At 33.2% G+C, this 25,387-nt stretch overlaps 3 protein-coding genes across 3 annotated transcripts in view; 2 read left to right on the plus strand and 1 right to left on the minus strand.

Annotated features, from left to right (window-relative positions):
* The first annotated feature begins 322 nt into the window (after window positions 1-322).
* LOC123709022 (dynein axonemal heavy chain 2) overlaps window positions 323-25,387 on the plus strand; it is a 65,899-nt gene continuing 40,834 nt past the window's right edge. The window contains exons 1-34 of the mRNA XM_045660100.1: window positions 323-428; window positions 807-1,235; window positions 2,284-2,565; window positions 3,243-3,837; window positions 4,149-4,353; window positions 4,652-4,789; window positions 5,037-5,183; window positions 5,562-5,684; window positions 6,076-6,170; window positions 6,468-6,543; window positions 6,636-6,761; window positions 10,081-10,179; window positions 10,251-10,490; window positions 10,721-10,835; window positions 11,059-11,307; window positions 11,521-11,717; window positions 12,475-12,636; window positions 13,229-13,346; window positions 13,845-13,999; window positions 14,157-14,332; window positions 14,547-14,714; window positions 14,856-15,023; window positions 15,566-15,791; window positions 16,110-16,229; window positions 16,632-16,765; window positions 17,206-17,476; window positions 19,918-20,061; window positions 20,557-20,655; window positions 20,837-21,056; window positions 21,441-21,603; window positions 22,167-22,345; window positions 22,867-23,059; window positions 23,237-23,378; window positions 24,286-24,423. Coding sequence (XP_045516056.1) covers window positions 356-428; window positions 807-1,235; window positions 2,284-2,565; window positions 3,243-3,837; window positions 4,149-4,353; window positions 4,652-4,789; window positions 5,037-5,183; window positions 5,562-5,684; window positions 6,076-6,170; window positions 6,468-6,543; window positions 6,636-6,761; window positions 10,081-10,179; window positions 10,251-10,490; window positions 10,721-10,835; window positions 11,059-11,307; window positions 11,521-11,717; window positions 12,475-12,636; window positions 13,229-13,346; window positions 13,845-13,999; window positions 14,157-14,332; window positions 14,547-14,714; window positions 14,856-15,023; window positions 15,566-15,791; window positions 16,110-16,229; window positions 16,632-16,765; window positions 17,206-17,476; window positions 19,918-20,061; window positions 20,557-20,655; window positions 20,837-21,056; window positions 21,441-21,603; window positions 22,167-22,345; window positions 22,867-23,059; window positions 23,237-23,378; window positions 24,286-24,423 — 6,165 coding nt within the window. The 5' untranslated portion in view covers window positions 323-355. The remainder of the gene's footprint in view (window positions 429-806; window positions 1,236-2,283; window positions 2,566-3,242; window positions 3,838-4,148; window positions 4,354-4,651; window positions 4,790-5,036; window positions 5,184-5,561; window positions 5,685-6,075; window positions 6,171-6,467; window positions 6,544-6,635; window positions 6,762-10,080; window positions 10,180-10,250; window positions 10,491-10,720; window positions 10,836-11,058; window positions 11,308-11,520; window positions 11,718-12,474; window positions 12,637-13,228; window positions 13,347-13,844; window positions 14,000-14,156; window positions 14,333-14,546; window positions 14,715-14,855; window positions 15,024-15,565; window positions 15,792-16,109; window positions 16,230-16,631; window positions 16,766-17,205; window positions 17,477-19,917; window positions 20,062-20,556; window positions 20,656-20,836; window positions 21,057-21,440; window positions 21,604-22,166; window positions 22,346-22,866; window positions 23,060-23,236; window positions 23,379-24,285; window positions 24,424-25,387) is intronic.
* LOC123709024 (DNA-dependent metalloprotease dvc-1) lies at window positions 7,049-9,761 on the minus strand. Its single transcript, XM_045660101.1, has 3 exons — window positions 9,436-9,761; window positions 9,038-9,269; window positions 7,049-8,414 (listed from the first exon to the last, which is right to left on the minus strand). The coding sequence occupies exons 1-3, from the start codon at window positions 9,600-9,602 to the stop codon at window positions 7,092-7,094; spliced, it is 1,722 nt and encodes a 573-aa protein (XP_045516057.1). The 5' UTR covers window positions 9,603-9,761; the 3' UTR covers window positions 7,049-7,091.
* On the plus strand, window positions 17,882-19,473 carry LOC123709026. Its single transcript, XM_045660104.1, has 3 exons — window positions 17,882-18,540; window positions 18,676-18,954; window positions 19,058-19,473. The coding sequence occupies exons 1-3, from the start codon at window positions 18,055-18,057 to the stop codon at window positions 19,307-19,309; spliced, it is 1,017 nt and encodes a 338-aa protein (XP_045516060.1). The 5' UTR covers window positions 17,882-18,054; the 3' UTR covers window positions 19,310-19,473.

Genomic DNA, 25,387 nt, shown 5'->3' on the forward strand with positions numbered 1-25,387 from the left:
GTTTGAGTTTCTACAGCGATTTTTCTGCATATGTTGTAAAGGTGTTAATATTTAATATGTGATACAGTTCTTGTATTTAATATTATTTTTATGAACTTACAAAAACTAGTACCAACCTACACAAATTGAAACTCGACAAACAATTATTTTTCTTCGTTTGGTAAATGTTCCATATCTATGTTTTTTCTTACTCAAGGTTTTATCAATATAAGCTCCATGGTAACATATTGGCCATCAACAATCACATCTTTGACGATTAAACATTCAATTGTTTATGCTTAAAAATGGCGTTTTTTGTTATAAGCCAATAATTAACTTTAAAAGTTATTTCTAAGGTGTTAAAGTATAACTAACGATGGAGGAAGATATTAAAAGAGTTAAAGTGACATGGAGCGACGACTTAAGTCACAATTCTGAGGAAGAAAGAGGTTTGTCTGCTATGACGATTATCATAAAGAATTTAAAAAAGGTTGAGGTACAGTCTGTTTGAACAGAGCAAATACTTATGATGATAATTTAAATTTAAATAAGTAGAAAATTATAATGAGGTCATATAAGACTAAGACAAACAAATCCGACCGCCTCCTGGCTTGGTTTAGTACCGTGGTGCTTTAACCAGTTCAATCCCTTTGAAACATTCATTGCCACAAGTTTATCGAGGTCGAAGGCGGACCTTGAAAATTATACTTAATATCCTGTTGTTCAAGCACTGTACTTCAAAAGCTTAAAAAATATATTTGTAACAACATCCCCGTGCAGGCAGCAAAATAAAAGTACTTTTACATATCTTAATTTTTTATTCGTAGAACGTGAACGGCAAGCGCAACTTGAGCGTGAATTAGCGGCACTTCCCGTAAAGCCTGTATATGAGCCAACAGAACTGAAGGCACTGGTCTCCTATATCATGGAAATGACAACAATATATGACCTACGACCAGAGGATTGGAACGACGAGGCAAAATTTGCTATTGAAGAATGGATAACAGAACCAAAAGCTCTCATACTTTGCGTTTATTTTAAGGGCGATGTGCTAAAAGCAGCATCAGACATTCCCCTATCACCAGTGTACGACCTGTCTTACTTTATAAGACAACCTGATTACGTTTTCAAAGCGGAGACGTTTCATGATGACATCATTTTTGGCACTTTTGTTGACTCTGTGGAGTCGAATATTATCAAGCACTTAGAATTGGTGTTTGCTCCGTTTTTCTTCGCCGTTAACACTTGGCCTGATAGTAAGTTTTATACTTACTATTACATACTTAACGTATATTGATTTTTCATATTGATCACTAAGAGATAACATGGGAACTGTCACGTTGTCGATAATTTTACTAGTAGTATTAGTTTTCAGTATCTTATTTATTGGTTTCTTTTCATGATCAGCCTTCCGTTTTGTCGAAACAATTAGTGTTTCACACGGAATCAGGACCAGGAGATTAACTGAAGCTTTGAATAGTAACTAGTAACTAGTCTAAACTAGTTAAGACATACTACATATTATTTTTTTGTAATTTTATTAAAGCGAATCCACAATATAAAGCAAATAACGTAACGAGTAGTTTGTCATCAAACTTTAGATAAAACCAATGTGGAATTTCGATAGCTCGAATGTCATCGGAAATGAAAAAAAATAGACTTAACAAGAACTTCGAGATAGAAATGATTTAACATTGAAATTTCGAGAGATTTGTAGAGTCGAATTGGAATAAAAATTCATTTGTAGTATTATTAAAACGAATTACATATTAATTCAGTAAACTGTAAAGTATTCACTTAAAAAAATGATGAATGTATTGATTTATTGCATGTGTGCAAGACAAAAACAATAGATTAGAAGCCTCGAACCCCAACATTCATTTTGGATTTGATTGCTATTATTTCGGAGAATTCCAAGTAAGACGTTATATTTTACTAACTACGGCTTACGGAGGCTCCTTTTTGAAATTCGAGGTATGGAGTATAAATTATGTATAGATTGTTTTTTTCGACGTACTGACGTACTGAGTTATCGAGATTCCACTGTATTAAGTTATACGACTCATTTAATGCCGACCCTGAACACCAAACTTGGAACTTGATTTCACCAAAACAGGAGATATGCGAAAATCTTAATCTTACACACATTTTAATCATTGAATAATCATCATCTTTTATTTGCCCCGTTTCTGGACCTTCTTTATTTTTCTCCACTATGCCCTGCAGTGGCCTCACTGTATCCACTGGAAGCCAACCCCCTTGACGATGTGGTCAGCCCACCTCACATCCGTTCATTTATTTCAGGTGTCAAAAGCGAATTTTGTTCACAAATTCACACGTTTCTGGCCAAACTAACAGACATGTACTATAAGATGTTGGGTCTTACTGTCCTTTACATACCCCGGGAAGGTCAGAACTTGACGTTTGAAAAGGCGAGTGCAGACAGGGAGTTAGTGAAACGACTTGAAGGGGTCGTAGTATACTGGACACATCAAATCAAATCATGCATTGAAGACCAGTCTTCAGTGGCCTCTCAAAAGGAGCTGTTATGTCCAAGCGATGAATATGACTTCTGGGTTTATAGACGTACGTAACTCTTTTAGTAGTAAATACTGTTTCTTTGGTAAGATCATGTAATTGCATCACTTCAATTTCATTTAAAAATATATTTAAAGTCGTGAGTACATAATGGTTATATAATCTTTATTTCTGTTACAAATTACACAGTAACATTTATATACCAATAATCAATTTCTTTGCTCGGACCATTAACAATCACACACACAATATATATAATTTATGGTCAAATAATAAAGCACGCCTAGATGGTTTATCCTTGATACAACTCAAAAAGACGAGGAAAATCACACAATTGTGACACAGTCGTAGTGTTAAGGGATCAATAATTACTAAAGGAACAATGGTAAAGGTTATAATAATATTATACTCAAGCTTCCTCTCTAGTCCTCAAGATAAACATAGATCACATGTAGTGTGACACACACATATAAAAATTATCTACCCTTAACCACAGAGCGGCATGGCGACGCGACATGTGATCTATGCTAATCTCTTCGGAGAAAGCTCTTCGTATAATTATGATAGAACTTCACTTACAGGTAAGTTTGTTTAATCATCAATACTTTACCTTTCAGTACATACAACTTTAGATTTCGTAATTAAAAATAAAATTGGCAAAGATCGAAACAATTTTAAGCTATAATACGTGAGCTGCTCGCGTAATTACATAATATTTTTTTCAGATGAAAACCTCAGTTCGCTTCTATATCAACTGAGGAATCCTGCCGTAAAACACATAACAAAAATCCTAGTTACAACCCATTCGACCTTCATCCACCAATTTCAATCTCTCTGTGATGAAATAAATCAAAAGCTCAAAGAAGCGACATCGAATATAGAATTCCTTCAAATAATAAAACAACCGTGTGCTATACTGGAGTGTGTGGATGATCCAGATGAGATTGCCAATCACGTTCCGCAAATTATCAATCTCTTCAGGGTTATATGGATGGAGAGTCCATATTACAACTCTGAGGCAAGAATAACCAACCTCTTCAAAGCTCTCAGTAATCAGATAATAATCCTTTGCCGAAATTACGTAAAATTGGACGAATTATTCGAAGGAAACACAAAGAAGGCGCTTGGTGAATTCAGCAAATGTATAGATTGCTGCAAAAGGTACCGGGAGATTTACGAACTGATGGCTGAAGCGCATAGTGATGTTAATCCTAGCTCTTGGGAACTGGATATTGGGGCAATATTTAATTATATAGACTCATTTGTCCAGAGGTGCTTCGACATGTTGGACGTTTGTAATTGTATGATTATTTTTGGAAGGTAAGTATTTAACGATTTTCATAAATGATTGGTGGACTTAGAGTAACTCTATTTTGCACAACCTGTGGCTTAATTTTAACCATTTTAATTTTTCCACATCTTTAAATACATATTTAATAATTATTTATAATATTATTTACTTACATATTAATAATAATATTAATCAAAAATTTATAAAAAGAAATTTAAAATGTTTGGTCCATGTGGCATTCATCGTCGATGTATCGCGATACTTACTCTTATATTTATTTTATTTCTTACAAGTTATATTTTTCGCGCAAAATATATTGATTTACATCACCCTATTGTAGAATTGATGAATTAGAGGTAATAAACAAGCCAATGTTTGGGGGAGCACGTGGTGACCAATTCGAGGCGAAATGTGATCAAATCGAACACATGTTCCACGATGCGTTGGACAATGTGAGAGCTGTCGCAGACACAATCTTGGATGTACAAGCGCCTTCATGGTACGATGATATACTACAATTCAGAGCTGTTATCAAAGACATCGAGGTAAATACTACTACTACTACTAATACTAATAATAGGAGGTAATACTAGTACTTACTGTTACTTATTTTGTGACTTTAATATATATAAACATAAATATATATTTTAATTGTTGTTTAAGGATGCTCTTTACTTACTTTTTGAACTATTATTGTTGTTATAACTCGACAATGGTCTACAGTAGTTGTGTAGATAGGAATTAAATTCGAGTAAAGTTAGTTTATTGAAAAGGGACCACGGCTTTACAGAGCATACATATACAGAAGCGTTATATACCTAAGTATATTGTGTTGGATTTCAGATAATTATAGAGAATCTCGTGGAGACGGTATTCGAAGGCGTGAATCATGTTGAGGAAGCTGTTGTAGCTTTGTACTCTCTCCATAATTACTCCAAGCGGAAGAGCCTTAAGCGAATCTTTAAGAGGAAGACAGCTGAAGTAAGAAGATTTATCGCGTAAAAGCCTCTCGGGGTTCTAAACTAAAACATGCTACACTCTAAGCCTATATTAGAAGATCTAAAATATAGTCTTCTGAAACCTGTTATATGTTCTGCAACAAGGCAGTTAAATTGTTATTATATATATGAATAAGAAACACTTGCGAGGATTAGGAAATATTTTAATTATGTAACAAAAATATACCGATCAAGATTTGTGAATGGCCATTTGCTACTTTTATTTTCAGGTTTGGGCCATGTTCAGTGATGAAGTGCAAGAAGCAAAGAAAGATATGGTTTCGGGCCGCGGTCAGTATCCGACGGACTTGCCGTCTTTCGCTGGCAGAGCCGCAGTACTACGCATGAGAAAGAATAGACTTGCATATTTGAAAAAGGTTAGGCATACTCACAGTTATTCTTGAAGTTAATAAGATATAATAAGTGTATTATTATTTTATTCTTATAATTATATTATTTTCTGCCCTATTAGTTAATGACTCTTTTATGGAATATAGTACATTGAAAGATTTCTACCTGGTGCCGATTACAAATAGTTGACTGTGGACTCTCTAGGGCTACTTAAGTGGTAGTCGGCGTCCTTGTTTTGTATCTGCGTCCTCACGCAAGCCTAAATACTCCCTACTGCCACTACCAAGGGACCGGTATCGAAAAATACCTAATATTAATAATACTTCTTTCATATATTGATGGGGTATTAACAATGAAATAGGTACCTCAGATTCGAACTTTTTTTTTTATATATAAATATTTAGGTGATGACGGATGCGTCAGTGTGGCTAATGGCGTGCAGCAACTCTGAAGATGTCATTATGCATGTGAACCGGCTTATGGGAGCCATAGATGTTGCTATACGGGAACTCTTTATATCTTGGACGGTTTGTTAGTTATTTTTAGTCATACGCACATCCTCACCACGTAGCTACGAAGTCAATAACAACGCAAACACCAAGAGAATATTAAAATCAGAATATTAAGTGATTTATATGTTCAGACATCAATTAAATAAACTTCAATTAGAAACCAAATCAAATTTTACGGAAAAAAACAGACATTAATTGTATGTTTAAAGGTATGACTCACTAAAGGTGCCTTTGTGTGCTCAGAAAAACTTTTGTCCTTTTAGAAGCAAAACACGTGAACCTCTGTATAATTGTATCATTATCCTAGTGGATTGTATTGGTATAAGCCTGGTGAAGGGGACCTTCTGCTCTGGTTCCCTCTACTGATTAAGTATTTTAATCGCGTTTAATTCAATTTTTATTACAGCATAATCTCGATGAAAAGTGTGGTGCTGGGCTAAATAAAACGCTTATGAGAAAGAGCGCAGAAAATCCAGGTCTTCTGGAATGTAATATTGATGTGTGAGTGATTTGCTTGGAATGTTACATAATTTGTTTCGTTTGTATTCTCCTGAATATGAAAAAAAGTAAACTGTTGAGCTCTGATAAGAAGTCAATCAGAAAAAAATATACTAAGTGGTAATAGATGAACTATTTGTCAAATTAACTCATGGAGAGGTAAATCCTGTCCGATTCGACTAAGGAGCACATTTTAATAAACAAACGCATATGAAATGTAGCATCGCAAAAAAATATCACGAAATCTGTTCCGAATATTATCTATTAAGAAAAGTGGTCGCTAAATATTTTTGTTTATAGAAACATCCTGGAACTGTGTAAAGAAGCTCACCATTGGGAGAACTTGGGATTAGACATACCATTACACGCCTATCAGGTACTCTTTAAAAAATGTTTCTTCCTTCCTACATAGATCTGTTTACTTGGGTCCGAATTTAATTTCATACCTACCATTATTATAATTTGTAGGTATACAATAAAAGCAAGACAGTATTCTACGTATACGAGAGCGTATTGGCGGTCGTGAAGGGATATAATAAGATAATTGATTCCCTCTCAGATGATGAAAGACAACTTTTCAAGCCCTTAACTTCAGTATGTATATTGTTATTTAATGCCTGACTTGTAGATAATAATTAGATAGTACAACACTATCATCACCTAGATGTAAGAATACGTAAGTTCACTTTAGAATAATCTTTTAGTGAGTTTAAATATTTTTAAATAAATATTTAGTAAATTTGAGGGGAAAATTAAAACTTTATTATGTATCAATTGAATAAAATCTGTTTTATTTCCATTATCATTATATATTACTCAAATATCTGGAATATTAACAAAAAACAAAATCGCATTCCATATAAATTGACATAAATTACAAATTCAACATAAAGTAAATAACATTAAGATTATCTAATAATTACATTAAGTATCATCAAAATTATGACTAAAACTAGAACTCAAACAGTTGTCTAAGTGACTATTCATATCTGCCATTTCCACCATCTTCATACAACAAGGACACGGCGACATTGTCCCTGAAGCATTAAGAATCAACGATTCATCATGCACATCCACTTCACTGGTATCTACGTAACTTGTAGATGCACCTTCTTCAGGTATTAATGTGGGGTCATCAAAAAATGCAAGACACTGGTCTAAATGTTCCTCTATTGATTTAGTCTCTTTCCCACAACATGGACACTTGTAGTCAAGCTTGCTACTCCCCGAAAGTATCTTTTCTTCTACATCTAAAGTTATATTATCAAAATGTTCCATATCTTCAAAAGCGTCTTTAGTTTCTTGCACGTCATTTTTTTTACTGACCTTTGTCAGTGGATGTATTTCGTTCTTTGGTGATTCAAATTCTATATTTGTTAAATCTATGATCTCACTTTCATGTTGAACCCTATTTTCTATTTTATTACTACATATCACAGGATTATCTTTATTTTTACTTATAATTTCTATTACATCTTTGTTTAAGCATTCATCTAGATGGTTATTTATTTTATCACTGTTAATTTTTGCATCACAGATGGGACAGTTAACTAAATTTATTGGAACTGGAATTAATTTATTATCCTTTTCTGACTGTGTTATTTTAAAATCTTGTCCATATATGTCTTTTAAGATATCAGAAGCAGTTTTACTGAAATAGTTGTCTATTTTCATAATCTTCTTTGGTTGAGACTCCTCTGGACCAAGTTTGGGATTAAGAACTGTACTATCCCTTTTATTAGCATTTTTAGGAATAACAATGCTACTGTTTATAGATGGAGACAAGATTTTGCTAGCCCAAACATTTCTAACTGTTGTAACAACATCTGATGAAATTTGTGATATCTCATTTGGATGTTTGTCATTCAATACAGGTTTTGTTATTTTTGGATTAAATTTAATATTATTTTTCTTTGAAACCACCAGATTGTTGTTGCTCAATTTTGGTTTATTCAAATTTGAGTCCTTAAGTGGTTTTGGAATAGGGTTGTTGATTATGTTATTGTTCTTAGTAATGTATTTAGTGATATCACCATTATTGACTTTATTCTCTTTTTTACTTTTCTTTTTTGGTTCAGGCTCTTTGATTTTAATGAAGTTTCCACCACATTTTCTTTCATGATCCATCCACCAGTAATCATGAGAGCCCGGTGCTCTATTTGATGTACGCCGAACAATTCCAAAATGAGGCCTTCTTGATTGACATGGGCCATCACATCTCCACCAGTGTGTTTGATAAAGTTTTACCTGAAAATTTAAAACAAACAAATTCAACTATACTATATAACTATGTATATTATATTATTGGTAAAGATATGAGAATATTTGATGTTATAACAAGAAATTTTTTCTTCCTCAGTTATGTAGTGTGCCATGTAATACTTTTTCTTGGTCTCAAACTTTAAGTGCCTAATTTTATTAAAAAGTAATGTTTCCGTTAAACTGTTTAAACCTTATTCCAATTGAAACTTTTATTTATTCCAACGCCTATATCTAACAAAGCCTACAATCTAATGTATAACAGTTACATTCTTTGGTGTCAGGGCAAGTATGATTTTATATCTTAAAACAAAATGGGGGTTGAGTATTATTATATATAGAAAAAAAACATTTACTTTTCAGAAGATTTCTAGTTATAATTGCAATGAATTAGTAATTTCATACCACTTTTCAACAACTTGAGTATATTTTCAAGTATTGAATTATTAACAAAGCCAGGTTATAGATTCACTTTTATTCAGTGATATACCTCCAATATAAGATCTCTTTGGTATGTAAACATCTACTTTGCTTCTCTGCACAGTGGCTACTAAGCATCATGTGTTCTAAGTAAAATGATATAGATTAATTGGCAAAATATATATACTGACCTCATCATGGAAATCATGGTAAATACTAATATTTAAGCCAGCAGCTTTATTAATGCGAAACATATGCGCTTTGAAGTTTGGACCATGGCCATCCCTATCTTGATCTTTGCATGTGATAAAAAGGAATCCGTGTATCATCTCATGCAGTAATGTTTCAATTAAATCTTTTCTTGGTCTGAGTTTCAGTAAAGGTTCACTCAATGCTATATCGCAGAGCCCACCTCTTTGATAGCTAAAAGTTAAAAAAATTGAATAAGGAAATGGTGCAGCGTGTAAACAAATAACACATGCTTCAATTTACTTTATCAACTCACAATCTCACTCACACTTATTATTGATAAGTGTGAGTAAAATAAATAAATATCACCGTTATAATATAGTAAACAATAGAAACTTACGAACAAATTCCGGCACAAGAATACATCCTTTTGCTCCAACGTACAACAGCTCGACTTGCTAACTTTTCCCAAAAGAAAGTTTTATCAAAGTGTAAAAATAAAGCGTGAATGTTTGGTGTAGGGTCAATGAGCTCCAACTCTGGATCTCCTAAATTTAAAACACTCATATTTTTTAATATCGTTCACATTTGATAATCTATGCTTATATATACAAGCTATAAAACACATTCTAACGTTGTTCTAAATATCATCTTTCTAAACCGATTTTTACACGTAATATATTTAGGAAGTAGTTGGTAATTATAAAATTGAATCTTTGCTCTTTATTTTTACCGTTAATATGTTGGATTTACAAAATACAAACCTCTAGACATAGAGTATGAGTATAGACAGATGACAATTACCTTTACAATTTACAATTTGCCGGCTGACATATTTTGTATTTTTACTTTTCTATCGAAAAGGAACTAATAAAAAACACTCTAAGAATAAAATTGATTTTAACTCTAGCACTGATTACAAAATATTTTTAATAGATTTGTTTATAACTGCTTTTCGTGTGTTTCGTTAGTAATAAATGTTGTCGGTCTGTTTTCCGAAAAAATGCTATAATGTCATATATAATTAATGTTTGTGTGATTTTAGGCCTGTGAAAAAAAGGTTCAACCGGGAATTTTTAAACTTACTTGGACCTCAACAATGTCCGATGCATATATTGCAGATTGTGTATTACAAATTGGGGAAGTGAGTAAGCGTAATAATGTTGACATATTCTAGACATTATTAAATGTTTATACATAAAATTTCCTTTCCAGCTTCAAGATTTCTTGACGACCTATAAAAATTGCAATATCAATTTAGTTAAAATCATGGAGAAAATTTGTGACTCACCACTCATTGAGTTTGATATTTATAATGTTTTTGAAATATATGTACTTCGAGAGACTATTCGGAACATGGAAACCGAAGCCATTACAAATATATTGGAGATGTATAAAGAAATAATTGTTTATATCATTATTGTTTACGAAGGATTTGAATCTTATATAGGACAGGTAAAGAACATTATAAACACCATATTATTATAAAACTGACACTTTAGCTTAACATTATAAATATATTCTTATAAATAGCACTTACAGTATAGCTATAATTTGTTTACTATTCCAAAAGGAGGTTTTACATTTCGACGTAATTTTTTTATTAAAAGCTTTTAATTTACGTACTTTCATTTGATATCGATATTATTCAATTGTAAATAAAACCATAATCTTTGATTATTTAGATGGCTGAACATTGGGTAAAATACGTAAGAAGATTTGATCGTCTTATTGAAGATGCCTTACGTTTAGCCATCAAAGCTACTATGCAAAACATGTATAAATGCGTACACGGCGATGGTAAGTATATTTGTGTTTGGCGATGTTCTGTTCATCCACCCTAAGGTTACCGGTTAGCTGATATTGTGATCTTGTATATATCCTTAGAGGTCGAAAACACTTTTATAGTGCGATTCAGGGTATGTCATCTGATTTTAGGTGTCACAACAGGTTCCATTGTATCTTTTCCGATAAGCGAATACTAACTATGTACTAAGTATATATGTAATGTTTTAATTTTCAGGAACGATGGCCCCATCGCCGTTGATAAAAATGAGTTTATATCTATCCGATAAAATTATAATATATCTACCAACGAAAAATGAAATTGTCGATACATTTACAACTGTTTTGGATGAGATTGTGCATATTTTGAGCACTATGCCGCGGCTGTTTCAAAAGTTTGGCCTCCCTGCAGGCGGGCTCAAGAACTTTAGTGACGTCATACAGACAGATGCTGATACGAATAAGCTGCAATCTCTTATTGATAACGGTATGGTGTAATTAATATGTACATATTTTCATGCGTATAAGAACATGTGTTCATATAAACATATATACTATATTAAAATTTTGCAGTAACAAACATTTCTCTTAGTGTTGGTCTATGTTCTTTAAACAAACGAATAATAAAGACGAGTGGTTTTATATTATACTTAGTATTCATTGTCATGGTTGATAGTTAACGATAATAATTTAATTTCAGAAGTTGAATATAATCTTGGACTTATTCACGAGCATATCCGAATGTGGGATCCATATGCTCACATTTGGAAAGTCGATAAGGACGAATTTATGGAGAAATATAGACAGGAGGGGCATACTGCGGCAGATTTTGATAAATTAATTATAAACTATAGTGATTTAGCCAACGCTGTGCAGATACAGGAGACATTTAATCAGGTAATCAAGGACCACCACTCCTCACACTCACTTACTCACAGGTGTGATTTTAAAATATAACAAATGTTTGGCCTAATGGGCCTAATATATTGATCGTATACCCGAGCCAGGTTAACGAGGGAGTCAAATTACTTCAAAAGAATTGTTTTTGTTAGGTACGTAGACAAAGAAAACCCTCAAAGAAGGATCATTGAAAACTGGATGGAAGGATCAAAAATTGAAACAGACCCGCGGCCCATTGGGTTAATGATTTCCCGATGAAATGATTTCCCTAGTAGTATTCGCTTGATCTTAAAAAAATATTTCTGCTTGATTCAAACACTACTAGTTACGGCCTATATACTTGCGCAGCGAATTTACATTATCGATGGTTTTTTAATGTAATAATTATTAGTATATATATTAAAATTGTATATTCGACGCTATGTGGCTTGGTTTGCGCTAAATCGGTGTCAATCAGAGAATGACAATAATTGTCTATTTTAATTTGAAATGGTAGGTGTTGTACCGGCGTATGTATATGTACGCACTAACATTCGACCGCATTTTCTTTTTAACATTGTTAAATTATCCAGTACTTACGATTCTTGTATCACTTTTTTTATTATACTGACATGCGACAGCCGAACCAGCGCCTAGTATTTTACCGACATTCTGGATATAGCTGGCGGAAACCCAGGCCCACATAGACTAAATAAGTGTGTCTATTGTGGGTACGGTTGATTTTTTGAAGTTTTTAATCATGACATTTTTGCAGATACATTTTATTACGCTGAATTCAAGCGAATTGAAGAAGTCAATAATAGTACATTGCTCAGTGTGGCAAACCAAGTTAGGGGAATTACTAAGAACTATTACAGAGAGTGACATTGACGTTATTTATGCGTATATAGAGAGAAGTAGCGTGGAAGCCATGACTGTATGTATTTTTATTCGTATCATCAGCTATTAGTAATGAACATAACACTAAAATACACGATCGTTTTCAAGTCAGTCGTAAATTTAATAATTAAACGCCGTGAGAACAATTATTTTTTTTTCCTTTTATACTGTATGTGTCCTTATTGGTACTTAAAAACTTAAAGATGAGAATGGTTAGATGAAAACTCTCGGTTTTCGAAACACCCTTTTGTGTCCAAGACATTAATTTAGCGCCGGTTGTGCGTGGCGACGGGAATGTGACGTGTCGATCGCGTGATCGGTAAATCAGTTGACGTTTGTGTCCCGCGCTGTGTACGATGCGCAAATTTTCCCCTCTCCCTTGTTTAATGCTCAAGAAGTTTGCCGGTATCTGTACAATCTCATATTCAGGGTGCGCGAGACGCGTGTAAATGGTGCTTCCCTTTCCCTTTTCCCAGGTTTTACAGGCGCATGCTCAAGTCACTGGGCTAAAACTCCTCTAGCAAGTAGATACCATAACATGTATCAATTAAAAAAATACATCCACTTTAGCATCAGCCAGATACTCTTTACTTCAAAATGTTTATTACAATATACTAATGTAATTTTAGATGCCAGCTGACCTAAAAGAGCTTGCGACAGCAATGGCTACTTATGAGAGATTAATTACGGAAATTGCTCCTTTTGAAAAGACATTTGCCCCAATAACAGACCAAATGACTACTCTTGGTAAGACTTATATTTGCGTACGTAAAAAGTTCTCGTAAAAAGAAAATGGTTCAGTTCTATTAAAGATTGTTAAAAAAAGCTACGGCTCGTACAAACTAAGATGGTAAGGGGTATATTGGATATAGAATTTAGCCGTTTAGCAACAAATTTCTTGATTGCACCTTTGTTATTTACGAAAGAATGGAAGCAGCTGGAAGAGGCCTATGTGTCACAGCACTCGCTAATTACCATAAAACGGGTCATGTTATGTATTAGATTAAGTTCCATTTATGTATTAGAATTAAGTTTTATTTGCTAGCTTAAATAAGTTATATATTTACTGGGTGTCTACAATAAAGGCTTAATAATAATGTTATTTACTAATTTCTCCAAAAAGCTAAACTTACATTTTATTACCTTACGATACCAATAGGTAACACTATTATTATCTGCAATATAATAACAGCTGTCATGGTATAGGCTCTGAACTAATATAGCAAGTTAAAATGAATATTGCAGGGAAGTTTGAAGTCGAACTAAGCTCAGATATGGTAACTCGTCATGAGAATATACCGGTGACTTGGGCCGAGTATTTAAATTTGTTGGAAGAAGCGAAAAAAGCATTGGAATTGAATAAGGATAAATTTAAGGCTGAACTCTTGGAACAAGCGGAGGTAAGATTGTTTGTGAATGATGAGATAATTGAAGATGCACCTGACAGTAAGTGAAATCTGTTGCTGTGCGCAGATGAGAGAGATGTGATATTCAGCACTGTGAGCAAAAGTAAACAATCGATTATGAAGTAAACATTTAAAGCTTTCGTTTGTATAGGTGTTTAAAGAAGCAGCTAAAGAATTTTGCGAAGATTTCTATAATACTGCTCCATGCAGCTCTGAAGTTAGCGGTAAAGATGCGATGGCACAATTGAAGGCTTTTAGGGAACAGCTAAACGCTTTGCGTGCTCAAGAACAGCAAATTAAGGATGGATTGGCTGTTTTTAATTTGACGTAAAGACAATATTTAGTAGAGTTATACGATATTTGATGTAGTTTTTGTTCGCCATTTATTAGATGTCATGTGATTAGGGTTCTCATCATTATTTGGTTTATAATTTGCATAACTTTATATTAGCGTATTGTAAGAATATTCTTATCTAAAGTTAATTGATAAATAAGAACGTCTGGACAGCCACAATAATGCTACTTTTTATGTATGGATTAGGACTCCAGTGAATTTGGACCTTCAGAAGATGGAAAAGGAACTGGAGAAATTAGAAGAAGTGTGGGGTCTAGTGTATCAATGGGAGGAGTCTTGGGAGAAATATAAAACTCAAATATTTTGGGAAATGGAAACCGATGAAATGGAAGAAAATGTTATGTATCTTTTTAGGTGTGTATGTTCTGTCTTTCTTTAAAATTATCTCCCCTTTCTTTAAATACCCTTTGGTTGTACGATGTTGCCAGAAAAAGTATATTAATCTTTGTGAGTAGATTCATATTTTGAATATTTAGGTGTAGAACATTTTTTCAGAAATTTCAATCGATTATCTCGTCAGTTAAAAGATAAAGGCTGGGATATAATTGACACGACTCGTGTTAAAGTAGATGCTTTTCGAAGAACGCTACCTTTGATTGGTGATCTGAAGAATCCTTGTATGAGGGAGAGACATTGGGATAGGATCAAAACGCTTATGGGCGTGTGAGTATAATTAGTATTATTATTATTATTATTATTTAAATAAAAGCAAAATAAAGTTATTCTAATTAAGTTGGTCTTCGCCTTTAGACGTAAAAGAATAGGGTTCCCTGGCCATCTAACCTTAAACAAATACATACCTAATTCTAATACAATATGTGTAGATATTGTAACTCAAATCTTGACACTTTGGAATCGATTTTCCTATAGATTTAATACATTTTTATAATTTTATTTTTGTCTTTGTGTATGTTATGTTTGCCTATAAGTGCTTGGCATATTATATATTGTATTTTATTTTTCTTGTAACAATGTATCAATGTGCCGAGTGTTGGCAAACTTTTATAAATAAATTTGAAAAAAATTGGCAGATATCGTGGTAAATACGTAGTCCTATTAAAAGACAAAATCTTGACAATATACCTAACTACCGAGATATTATATCTATGTTATTAACATCATTTTTATCTGGCACAGAATGCACAGATCAGAATCTTTTAAATTTAATATTTAGAATGTACTAAAGCGCACGCCTTTCTTAACAGTGAATTTGACCAAAACTCTGAAGATTTTAAACTGGAATTGATAATGCGTCTCAACTTCCAAGCATATGCTGAAGATATTGCCGAAATATCGAATGCGGCCACCATGGAGCTTAACATTGAGAATGGTCTTAAAGCTATTCGCGAAGTTTGGAAGAATACAACATACGAAATGCAACATCACAGAGGCGACATGTATAAAATTAAAAATGTTGAAGATGTTATGCAGGTTTAAATGAAAATTAATAAGTAAAGGGATTAATATTGTCTTCAATTAGCCAGTAATACAAATTTAACCAAAACGTCTTTAACATATATAATACATTATTCACATAACTCAACGATTCCGACATCCAATTGTCACATCAAGTTGACATCTTATTTAAAGCCTATTAAAATGTTATGTCAACGTCAAATTAATGCTAATAATATAAGAAATACACATTAATATCTGACATTGACAGTACGTGTCGACAAATTTTCGTACAAATTTAGCTTTTGACTTTCTACTTACTGTTAAGATATCAATCGTATTATATTTACCTAGTTTTTGGAAGACCATCAAGTGCAATTATCCTCAATGAAGTCCACAAAATATGTAGAACCGTTCATCAAAGAAGTTGATTATTGGGAAAAGTCATTGGGCTATGTAGCGGAATGTATAGAGGTGAAATATTCGTTTTGCGTATTTAACAGATTTCAGAATAAAGAATATTACGTAGTGCTTAATTATAAAGATGAATAAATTGTAAAAAAAAAAACTATAAATTATTTATTTTAAAGCACGGTGTAAGTCTAGCTTTATTTCTCAGTCAGTCGGTTTCCCACGTATTAGTAAGATGTTGCTGGCGTGAGGAAAGTTAGTTTATGTACCATTAACCGTATCATTTGTGTAGTGTTGTATGATCTGTGTAAATAAAAAAAATTGTAGACGTTTTTATTTGTTTTTCTTACTTTTTTGTCTCCTGAACTAATATGTTTTTTGTCCACATGGTAAAACATCCTTAGTCATAGTAACATTTGATATAACATTTAACTACCTATCTATGTAAAAGTGGGTGTGTTGCAGATATCGTTACAAGTCCAAAGGCGCTATCTTTATCTTGAAAGTATATTTAGTGGAGAGGATATTCGCAAGCAACTACCAAATGAAGTCAAAATATTTGATGCACTATCTGCCGACTGGACAGAGATAACCAGCAAGTTTGTAAATTTTTAATAGGTATCCACTAGTTAAAAACCTAGGTATTTTCAAAATATAATGTAGGTAGGTTCAGAGGTCTTAAACAAACGTCTTTGGCGGCGGGAGAGTGACGTGTCGATCGCGTGATTGGTAAATCAGGTGACGTTTGTGTCCCGCGCTGTGTACGATGCGCAAACTTTCCCTGACTCCCTTGTTAAAATGCTCAAGAAGTTTGCCGGTTCTGTACTTTGTTTTGTAACATTACATGACTCCAACTGCGATATACCGCTACCGTATTATGGGTAAGCTTGCGTAGAAAACTCGTCAGGCAAATCGGCAAGAGAATTCGCAGTTTTTTAAAAGATGTTAGCAATTTCAAGAAACTTATAACCATGATATCCCGAGGTATACAATACTTCGCAATAGTATGTTTATTTTTTTATTTAATTTTTCGTTTTAGTATGTACGCTGGGACAAATGCAATCGAAGCTTGCTTGTACAAACCAGCCCCGTATCTTTTTAATAAGCTTAATACAATGGTTGATAACTTAGATGGGATTTTAAGACAATTAGAAAAGTATTTAGAAACAAAGCGACAGTTGTTTCCTAGATTTTATTTCATTTCCAATGACGATTTATTAGAAATATTGGGGAATTCAAAGAAGCCGCAACTTATTCAAGTCCATCTGAAAAAGTTGTTCGATAACGTCAACAAAATAAGGATCGATAAGGTATATCATTTTACGATAATAACACAAATTTTTCATTCTTTAGAATACAAACATGAATTGAAACTGATATTGATGAAACTTTTAGTTTAATTTTAATCGATAAATTATACATATATACGTGTCGACTATGTTTTTTCCTTGCTAAGAAGGTTCAAATAGCCTTATTTCGTTTGAAACTTACTACTCGGTCGTAAATAATATTTTTATACACATGACAAATGGCGGAAATAATTTACCTGTACTTTTTTTATAAGGTCCTTTCCAAAAAAATTATTGTAATTATTAAAAACATGCTATTGATTCTATTTAAACAGCTTAATATTATACAATAAATTACCGCCAAAATGTTTTGCTAGTATGTATTGTTGTTAATTGTCAGCAGTCGATGTCAATTCCACGTGGGACTGAATAGGAAATCAAAAGTGAAACAAATAATTTTAAATTCAAACTTTCAAGATTATCTATCTAGTTAGTAAAATAATTTAAACAGTGTGTGTGCCCTATTCTTAACTAGTAAATTCTCATGGTAATAAAGAGAATGATATAATTGATACTATTATCATTATTTAAAATAAATCATGGCTTTTCTCTATGAAGAAGATGTTATCAGCGATATTAAAAATGTCGTGCATGAAAGGCTTGCTGATTATTCTTTGCAAAATGACTGCATATCGGTTGATTTGGCTGATCAGTGCAATGATAGTATGGGTGTAGATGGAGTAAACTTAACAAAGTTAAAAGCTACTGACGAAATCTTGTATGAGATATTACTCCGGCCAGAGCAAGAAGCTGCTGCTAAAGCAGCAGAGGCATCCCATAATGTTAGTACACATAAGCAAAGCAATAAAACTAAAGACGATCCTTTACATGAACTATCACTCCGGGCAGAACAAGAAGCTGCAGAGGAATCTCACAATCTTACTACAGAAAAGCAAGACAATAAAACTAAAGACGATCCTCTACATGAAATATCAGTCCGGGCAGAGCAAGAAGCTGCTGAGAACTGTAAAATTTTTACATCAGAAGAACTTAGTCAAAGTTACTTCATGCCAAAAAAATTAATTGTAAGTGCCTATAAAATTAATATAATATATATTATACATTTTTACTTACCATAAGTTTTTCTATAAAGATAAAACTTGCAAAGAATGCAATATGTACTGGTTATGTGCTATAACATTTATTATTACAAATTTCAGAAAAATGCAATGCGCTATGTAAATCAAGTGCAATCTGAGCACTACTCAATCCTTAAAAACTGTAGACAGACTTTATTAGACAAGCAACTATCTACAGTCATTATAAGAAGTAGAAAAAGAATAGATACAATGCATGGTTGTGTTCATTGGAGAGTAAGATTTTTAAAGGCAATTAACACAGCAATATATTCACATGATTGGAATAAATTATTGTATATTTTAAGAAAATCACCAATAGATGAACACATTAATAAAAAGACAGAATATCATTATATTAGGGTAAGTAAAATGTTAATATTTACTACTTAATTTAGTTAATAATACAGTAACTTAACTTACCTCATTGAAGCATGCCATATTTATTTTGGTTTATTTGTTCCAGGCATTAACAATTTTGTTAATGAACCATCCCTATGCAAAATCTCAATCTTTATTAAATCATTATTTTCACATGGTCCTGTCCTGTCGCTCTGACCAAGATAAAAAAGCCTTATATAAAGTACTGCTCACTATGCCTGATAAACTAATGGGATTTAATGTTTACAATAGATTGCACAATAAAATGAATGATACTGAAAAGTCTATAGGAAATGTATCTAAAAATCAAAATGATTTAACCAAAACTCTGGAATAAGACATGTCAATATCAGAAAATGTGAATAACTTCTAGAAAAGATATAAGGAATTAGATAACCACAATGTTGATGTTGAATTACTATGGAATGAAATATGCTTATGTCTTCAGACATATGTTCATTTTTAAATGAAACATTGTTTTAATTATTTTATACACACCATATACATGTGTTAAAAATAAATTACTGGTACAGTTTATTTAGTGTTTTATTTTAATACCCTATAGTTACTTTGTTATTATAGCTAATTTAGAGCAGTGGTGGCCTAGTAGCTTTAATGTGCTAATCTCATCCCTGAAGTGTAAATTTGGTCCCAGGCCGTGCACCAAGGGACATTTCTATCTATATTGGCATTTAATATTCCTTCAAATAGTGAAGGGTGTTTTCCTTTCATGAGGAAACTAGCATTAGAGCCAAAAAGTTGACAGTGTGTGTCTGGCCCAGGAGGCTTTTTACCCACTTGTCTATTAGATTGACAAATTATCCTGAAAGAGATTCAGAAATCTGAGATACATACAAAAAAAGGTTGTAGCGCCACTGGTTTTTATAGTTAATTTGGAAAACTTTTCCAGTTTAAATTCTATACATAAAAGTATCTTATATTCAGAATGCCGTCGGTCTCCCAGTGGCTAAAGCAATGATGTCAGATGATGGTGAATGTATAGAGTGGAAGTATAATTTAATATTAGATGGTCCGGCAGAAATTTGGCTTCTTGGACTTGAACATACTATGAGAGTTGTTTTAAGGGAGGTCCGTTAGTGTTTAGTTCATATTAGTCTACATAGTAGTTAGCCTTTCGTCTAATAACTAGAATTATACAGGGATTTTAAAATAATTATTTATTTATTAAGCAGACAACTATACATTCATTTTGTTCTTATATTAGTAAGTGAGTTTCAACCTGTTAAAAGCAAATTTGTATTATATCCTTTGGTGTAGGATTTGTTTCATGAGCTTTTAGAACCATGAATAACTTGATAATTTTGACATAGATTGCAACAAAATTATAGTTCTATTTGTTGTATAAAGTTTTTTGCATATGTTACCTGTTATGTATCCCATATATTTGTGAGTTAGAAATACTGTATATTCAGTGCGCATATTTGATTTTATGTTACATAAAATATCTTTTGCTTTATTAAACAAGTTGTTAGTTTATTCGACATCCTGGTGGACAGGAAAACTATATATAGTCTGTGACTTTTAAATTTAAAAAAAAACATTCAAAACTTGTTACTGGTCTAGAATTTAATCGCAACTCGAGCTGCGTTGAAGAAGTGTCGTTACCAAAGGGAGCAATGGATTAACGATTTTCCTGGGCAACTAGGAATCACTTGTAGCAAGGTACGTCCTATCTCCAGAGTCTCCTGAACTAAATTATAGTGTGTATGTCTGGTGCTTCTTAGTTGTAGGTTATTCTAATACATATATTAGAGTTATATTCATAATCGACTTAGAGCGAACTATTGAGTTTCGTATAACAAAAACATATAGGATTTTACTTATGTATGGATTTTATGAGCAGATTCAATGGACGTCAGACTGCACACGTACCCTATGTCGTTGTGAGCTGATGAAAGAGAAAAAGCCGCTGAAGAAATTGCGTAAAAAGCAAAACCTAATTCTCAGTACATTACAAAATATGTCCCGAAAAGAGATTTCAAAGATATTGCGTTGTAAAGTTAACGCTTTGTGTGTTATAGAGATACATTCAAGAGATACTGTTGATAGGATGTATAAACTGGGTTTGTAGTATTTCCATTTCTTATGAAGTCGCTATTGGCTCCAAGAGATCTTATTTTACCTACCTACATATCGACACGAGAAAATAATTAAAAAGGTAACTGGTTTTGCGCACCAAGGGCCAAGTCAAAAGCACGTACCCATAAGAGATGAGCATGCATGGTGAATGACATGAAAGTGGTTGAAGCGCGAGTGGTGTGTCAGCACCGTAGTAAGTGGAAAAAGGGTGTGTAAAAGATAGGTAGTGAGGCCAACTCGAGACCAAGATTAGTACTAATCAATTGTATCTTTTTTCAGTCGAAAACTTGTAAACAATTGTTGTTCCTGTAGTTAAATAATTTAAAGTAAGTACGTCATTTAGTTATTGTTTACAAGATACATTCTAGGTTGTATGACAGTATCGGCCTTTGAGTGGTTCTCACAGTTAAAGTTCTACTGGGACCGGGAGCGGGAGGACTGTTTCATCAGACAGACAAACACTAACTCGATATATACTTACGAGTATATAGGAAACTCAGGTCGGCTTGTTATCACACCGCTAACTGACAGGTAAGCAAGTATAACGCCTAATTTAGGTTAAGTACCAGTTCAGATAAACAAGGAAACAAATAGGTGGAGTATCAATTGTTACCAATTATATGTATATGTTACCGGAAATGTATGTAATCCGTCATTATATACATTTCCTGGGAATTGTATGTAATTCCTAAAATCGCACGGAACTGTGTAAAATAAATTATATTAGACACATTTCCTAGGATATCTATACATTGTCTAAATAGCAATCGGAAATGTAAATATTTATTTACGTTATATATATTACGATATGACTGTTACCTGAACGTTGTTGTCTCAACGAGTGCTAATAAAAATTATTATTCTCATTTTAACAACGTGTTTTATTACAGAAAGCATTAGTTTTATACGTTTCCTAATACTATATTGTAATTACATACAATTCCTAGGAATTGTGCACATCTACTAGGACATTTATGTATTAAATAGTTTTCGAAACAATATTTTATACATTTCGGAATTATATAAATTTCCTAGGATTACGACCAATACGACCTTTTTTCGCAAGACGCAATCACTGTTTTCACACTTTCTAGATGCTATATAACTCTGACAACGGCTTTGCATCTATTCCGCGGAGGTAGCCCCCAAGGCCCGGCAGGGACAGGCAAGACTGAGACTACCAAAGATCTGGGTCGAGCTTTAGCTAGATGGGTCGTTGTCACCAATTGTTCTGATGGATTGGACTATAAATCAATGGCTAAATGTTTTGCGGGTATTCAATAATAATAATAATTATTATTATAACTGACATGAGCATGTAACATTCCGAAATCTGAGGCCCAGACCTAATAAGCTTGTAGCGCCACTGATATATTTTTTTAGTAATAATTCTTCAATCGTCGACACTGTTATTTATACAAGCAAGTATGAAGTTTGAGTGTATGAAGTTTTATATGTTTGGTAGGGTTTAATAGTCTGTGACCTAAAATAAGGAACATAATTGTCTAAATATGTTCAATAGCATATACATCACAGTATATCAATGTTTCCATGTTTCAGGGCCTTTTAGGCTAACTTTAAGAGTCCTGTATGTTATTGTGGACTTCTATATTTTCTATTATCTTATATTTCATTTGACTTGAAAGAAAAACGCGTAGAGTTTTGTTGTAGAGGCCACTTGTGATTCCTCTATATTATATTCCTGTTTTTGGCGCAATGTCCCAACACATACCTACACGTCACTTTGCTTTAACTTTTAAAGTAAAAAGTATGAATAAAATACCATACATTTAGGAATATCCCAAAGTGGATGCTGGGGCTGTTTTGACGAGTTTAACCGCATCAACATCGAGGTACTCTCTGTAGTGGCTCAGCAGATTCTGGCAGTGCTCTTGGCACTGTCTCTCTTCCTCAAAAGGTTCGTCTTTGAAGGATCTGATATCAAGCTGGACGGCAACTGCGGGATATTTATAACTATGAATCCTGGGTAAGTATCGCCAAGAATTAAAAGTATTGTTGTTGCACTTGTTAAGTGCACGTGTACTGAACAACAGGAACTTGTTCCGACTGTCAACCTGTATACATTTGTCAGAACTCTTTGCAATTTGGCTTTCCGCACTTGTAATGAAATTCATTCATTTAAATAAAAAAATAATTTCTATAGTTACGCTGGCCGGACAGAGCTGCCGGATAACTTGAAGTCCATGTTCCGTCCGATCGCAATGTGTGTGCCGGACTCGCTCATTATCGCTGAAAATACGTTATTCTCGGATGGATTTACGGCTTATAAGATAAATGCTAAAAAGGTATGGCAAAATAGTGATATTACTTTAAGCATTTTCGTAATATATTGAATTAAGACATATTTAAATTAAGTTAAAAAGGTAATTATAATTTGTTATGAAAACAATGGCTTATTCCAGACCTGCCTTTGAAATGGTTGGTTAATATTTTTCACTATCCAGGTGCCCATCAGGGTGCTTAAAAAAAAGAGGATATAAATATACCCTCTATTTTTGCGAGTGGTTAATACAGAGTAAATACTCTTTATTAATTAGTTACTCTTTAATATTAGGTCGCTTATAGAAATGTCAATTTCTATGTAGGTAATGAATGCAATGTAACAGTTGAAGAGAGTGCCTGCATCTGGTTATAGGTACTTTCGAGGCGTAACTTCCATTATTTAGTTAATTTCTATGAAAAGTATGATAGCCAATGAACAGTTGTAGAGAGTCTGGTTATACTTTCGGGGCGTGACATGACGCTTATAAAACTAAGAAAGCTGAGCGAGTAAAATGTACAGCCTTGGCTCGTACAATATCAATCATTGTTGGTCGTCATTATTTAAAAATCGATCCCCCTGAAAATGAAATCAGTATATTCAAAGTACTCTTGGGTTTATTTCATTTGTGTTTCCATGAATGAAAAGAGACAGCAGTACTTTTAGTTAAAACGCTCCGATTCGAATGTAATTTTACGATAATGTCCACAAAACAGAGCGTAATTTTATACGAATCAAAATCTAGCCTTGTATACAACAATTATGGCTTATACGTAATATTATGTTCACTGACTAAGTGTTCTATAATGGTTTGAGACTATGTTCGTGTATCCGAAATACCGTACTTGCGCCTATATTCACTTCATTCTCTATCGAATAAATGTTTAACATGACATTACTTCAAAAACCTTAATAAAAAAAGATTCTATTAGGTGTTTACGCTATATGAATTGGCTATGCAGCAGTTGTCAAAGCAGGATCATTATGACTTCGGTCTACGCTCTATGGTCGCGTTACTCCGTTACGCAGGAGTAAAGAGACGAGCTTATCCTAACCTCCCTGAACAGGAGGTAAACTAATATATATTAATTTATGTAGACGGCAGAACCTAGTCAACTCTTTATTTTATTAATCATCTGTATACATAAAGTTTAGCAGTATATTTCTTATAAGTCAAACGTCAATACGTTTTTGACATATCGGGTACGTAGCGTAATGCCCAAGGTTAAGATTCAGACTAAAAGCTGATTTACATTTGCTACTTTTTAATACGTTTTTAGCATTCTTTTTCCAAGAAATCTAAAAAACACGCATTCCGCAAATGTGAATGTGCTATGCTATAAAGCACGCTAAAAAATCGCTAAAAACACTGACCGTCAGATTTTTTATCGTTATCTGTGGTTTTAAAAAGTGCGGTTAAACTTTAAACATAAATATAAATGATGTGAAACTAAAAATTAAGAATATTCGATCTTCTTACAGTACAGAACTTAAGAAGGTAAAGTTGTCGAAAAATTTCCACCGCTTGCAAAATAATTAGAGATTCCATATTTTCTACTTGCGATGCGAGTGCTTTCGTCGCTTTTGAGACAACTTGTGATGAAAGTAGCACAGCAAATGTATATCGGCATCTTAATTAGCACCCCTTTAGTTTAGCATGCTAAAAAACCATGCTAATTAGCACGGAATTTATAGTAAATGTAAACCAGCCATAAGACTAGACGTAGCTAAGTCTAACTTCCGTACGTCAAAAATGTATTGTATTTTGAACTACATTTGTAAATGTGGAGGCTTCTCTTTTGTGGAGGCGCCGGGGCTGTAGCCCCGGTTGCCCTCCCCTAAATCCGGCCCTGTATATAAGTAGGGTAGACGATGTCTGTTTCTCTGAGAACTTACTGAATATTTTGGAAATACAGTTTGTTACTTATATCCTAATGGTGAAGGAATTTGTATTTTTTTAGATCATATTTTACAAAAATACTAATCTTACCTTTTTTTAATGTTAGTAAGTTAATAACACATTTAAAATTATTT

Source organism: Pieris brassicae, chromosome 4 (genome assembly GCF_905147105.1).
Source record: "Pieris brassicae chromosome 4, ilPieBrab1.1, whole genome shotgun sequence".
NCBI classification, from domain to species: Eukaryota; Metazoa; Arthropoda; class Insecta; order Lepidoptera; family Pieridae; genus Pieris; species Pieris brassicae.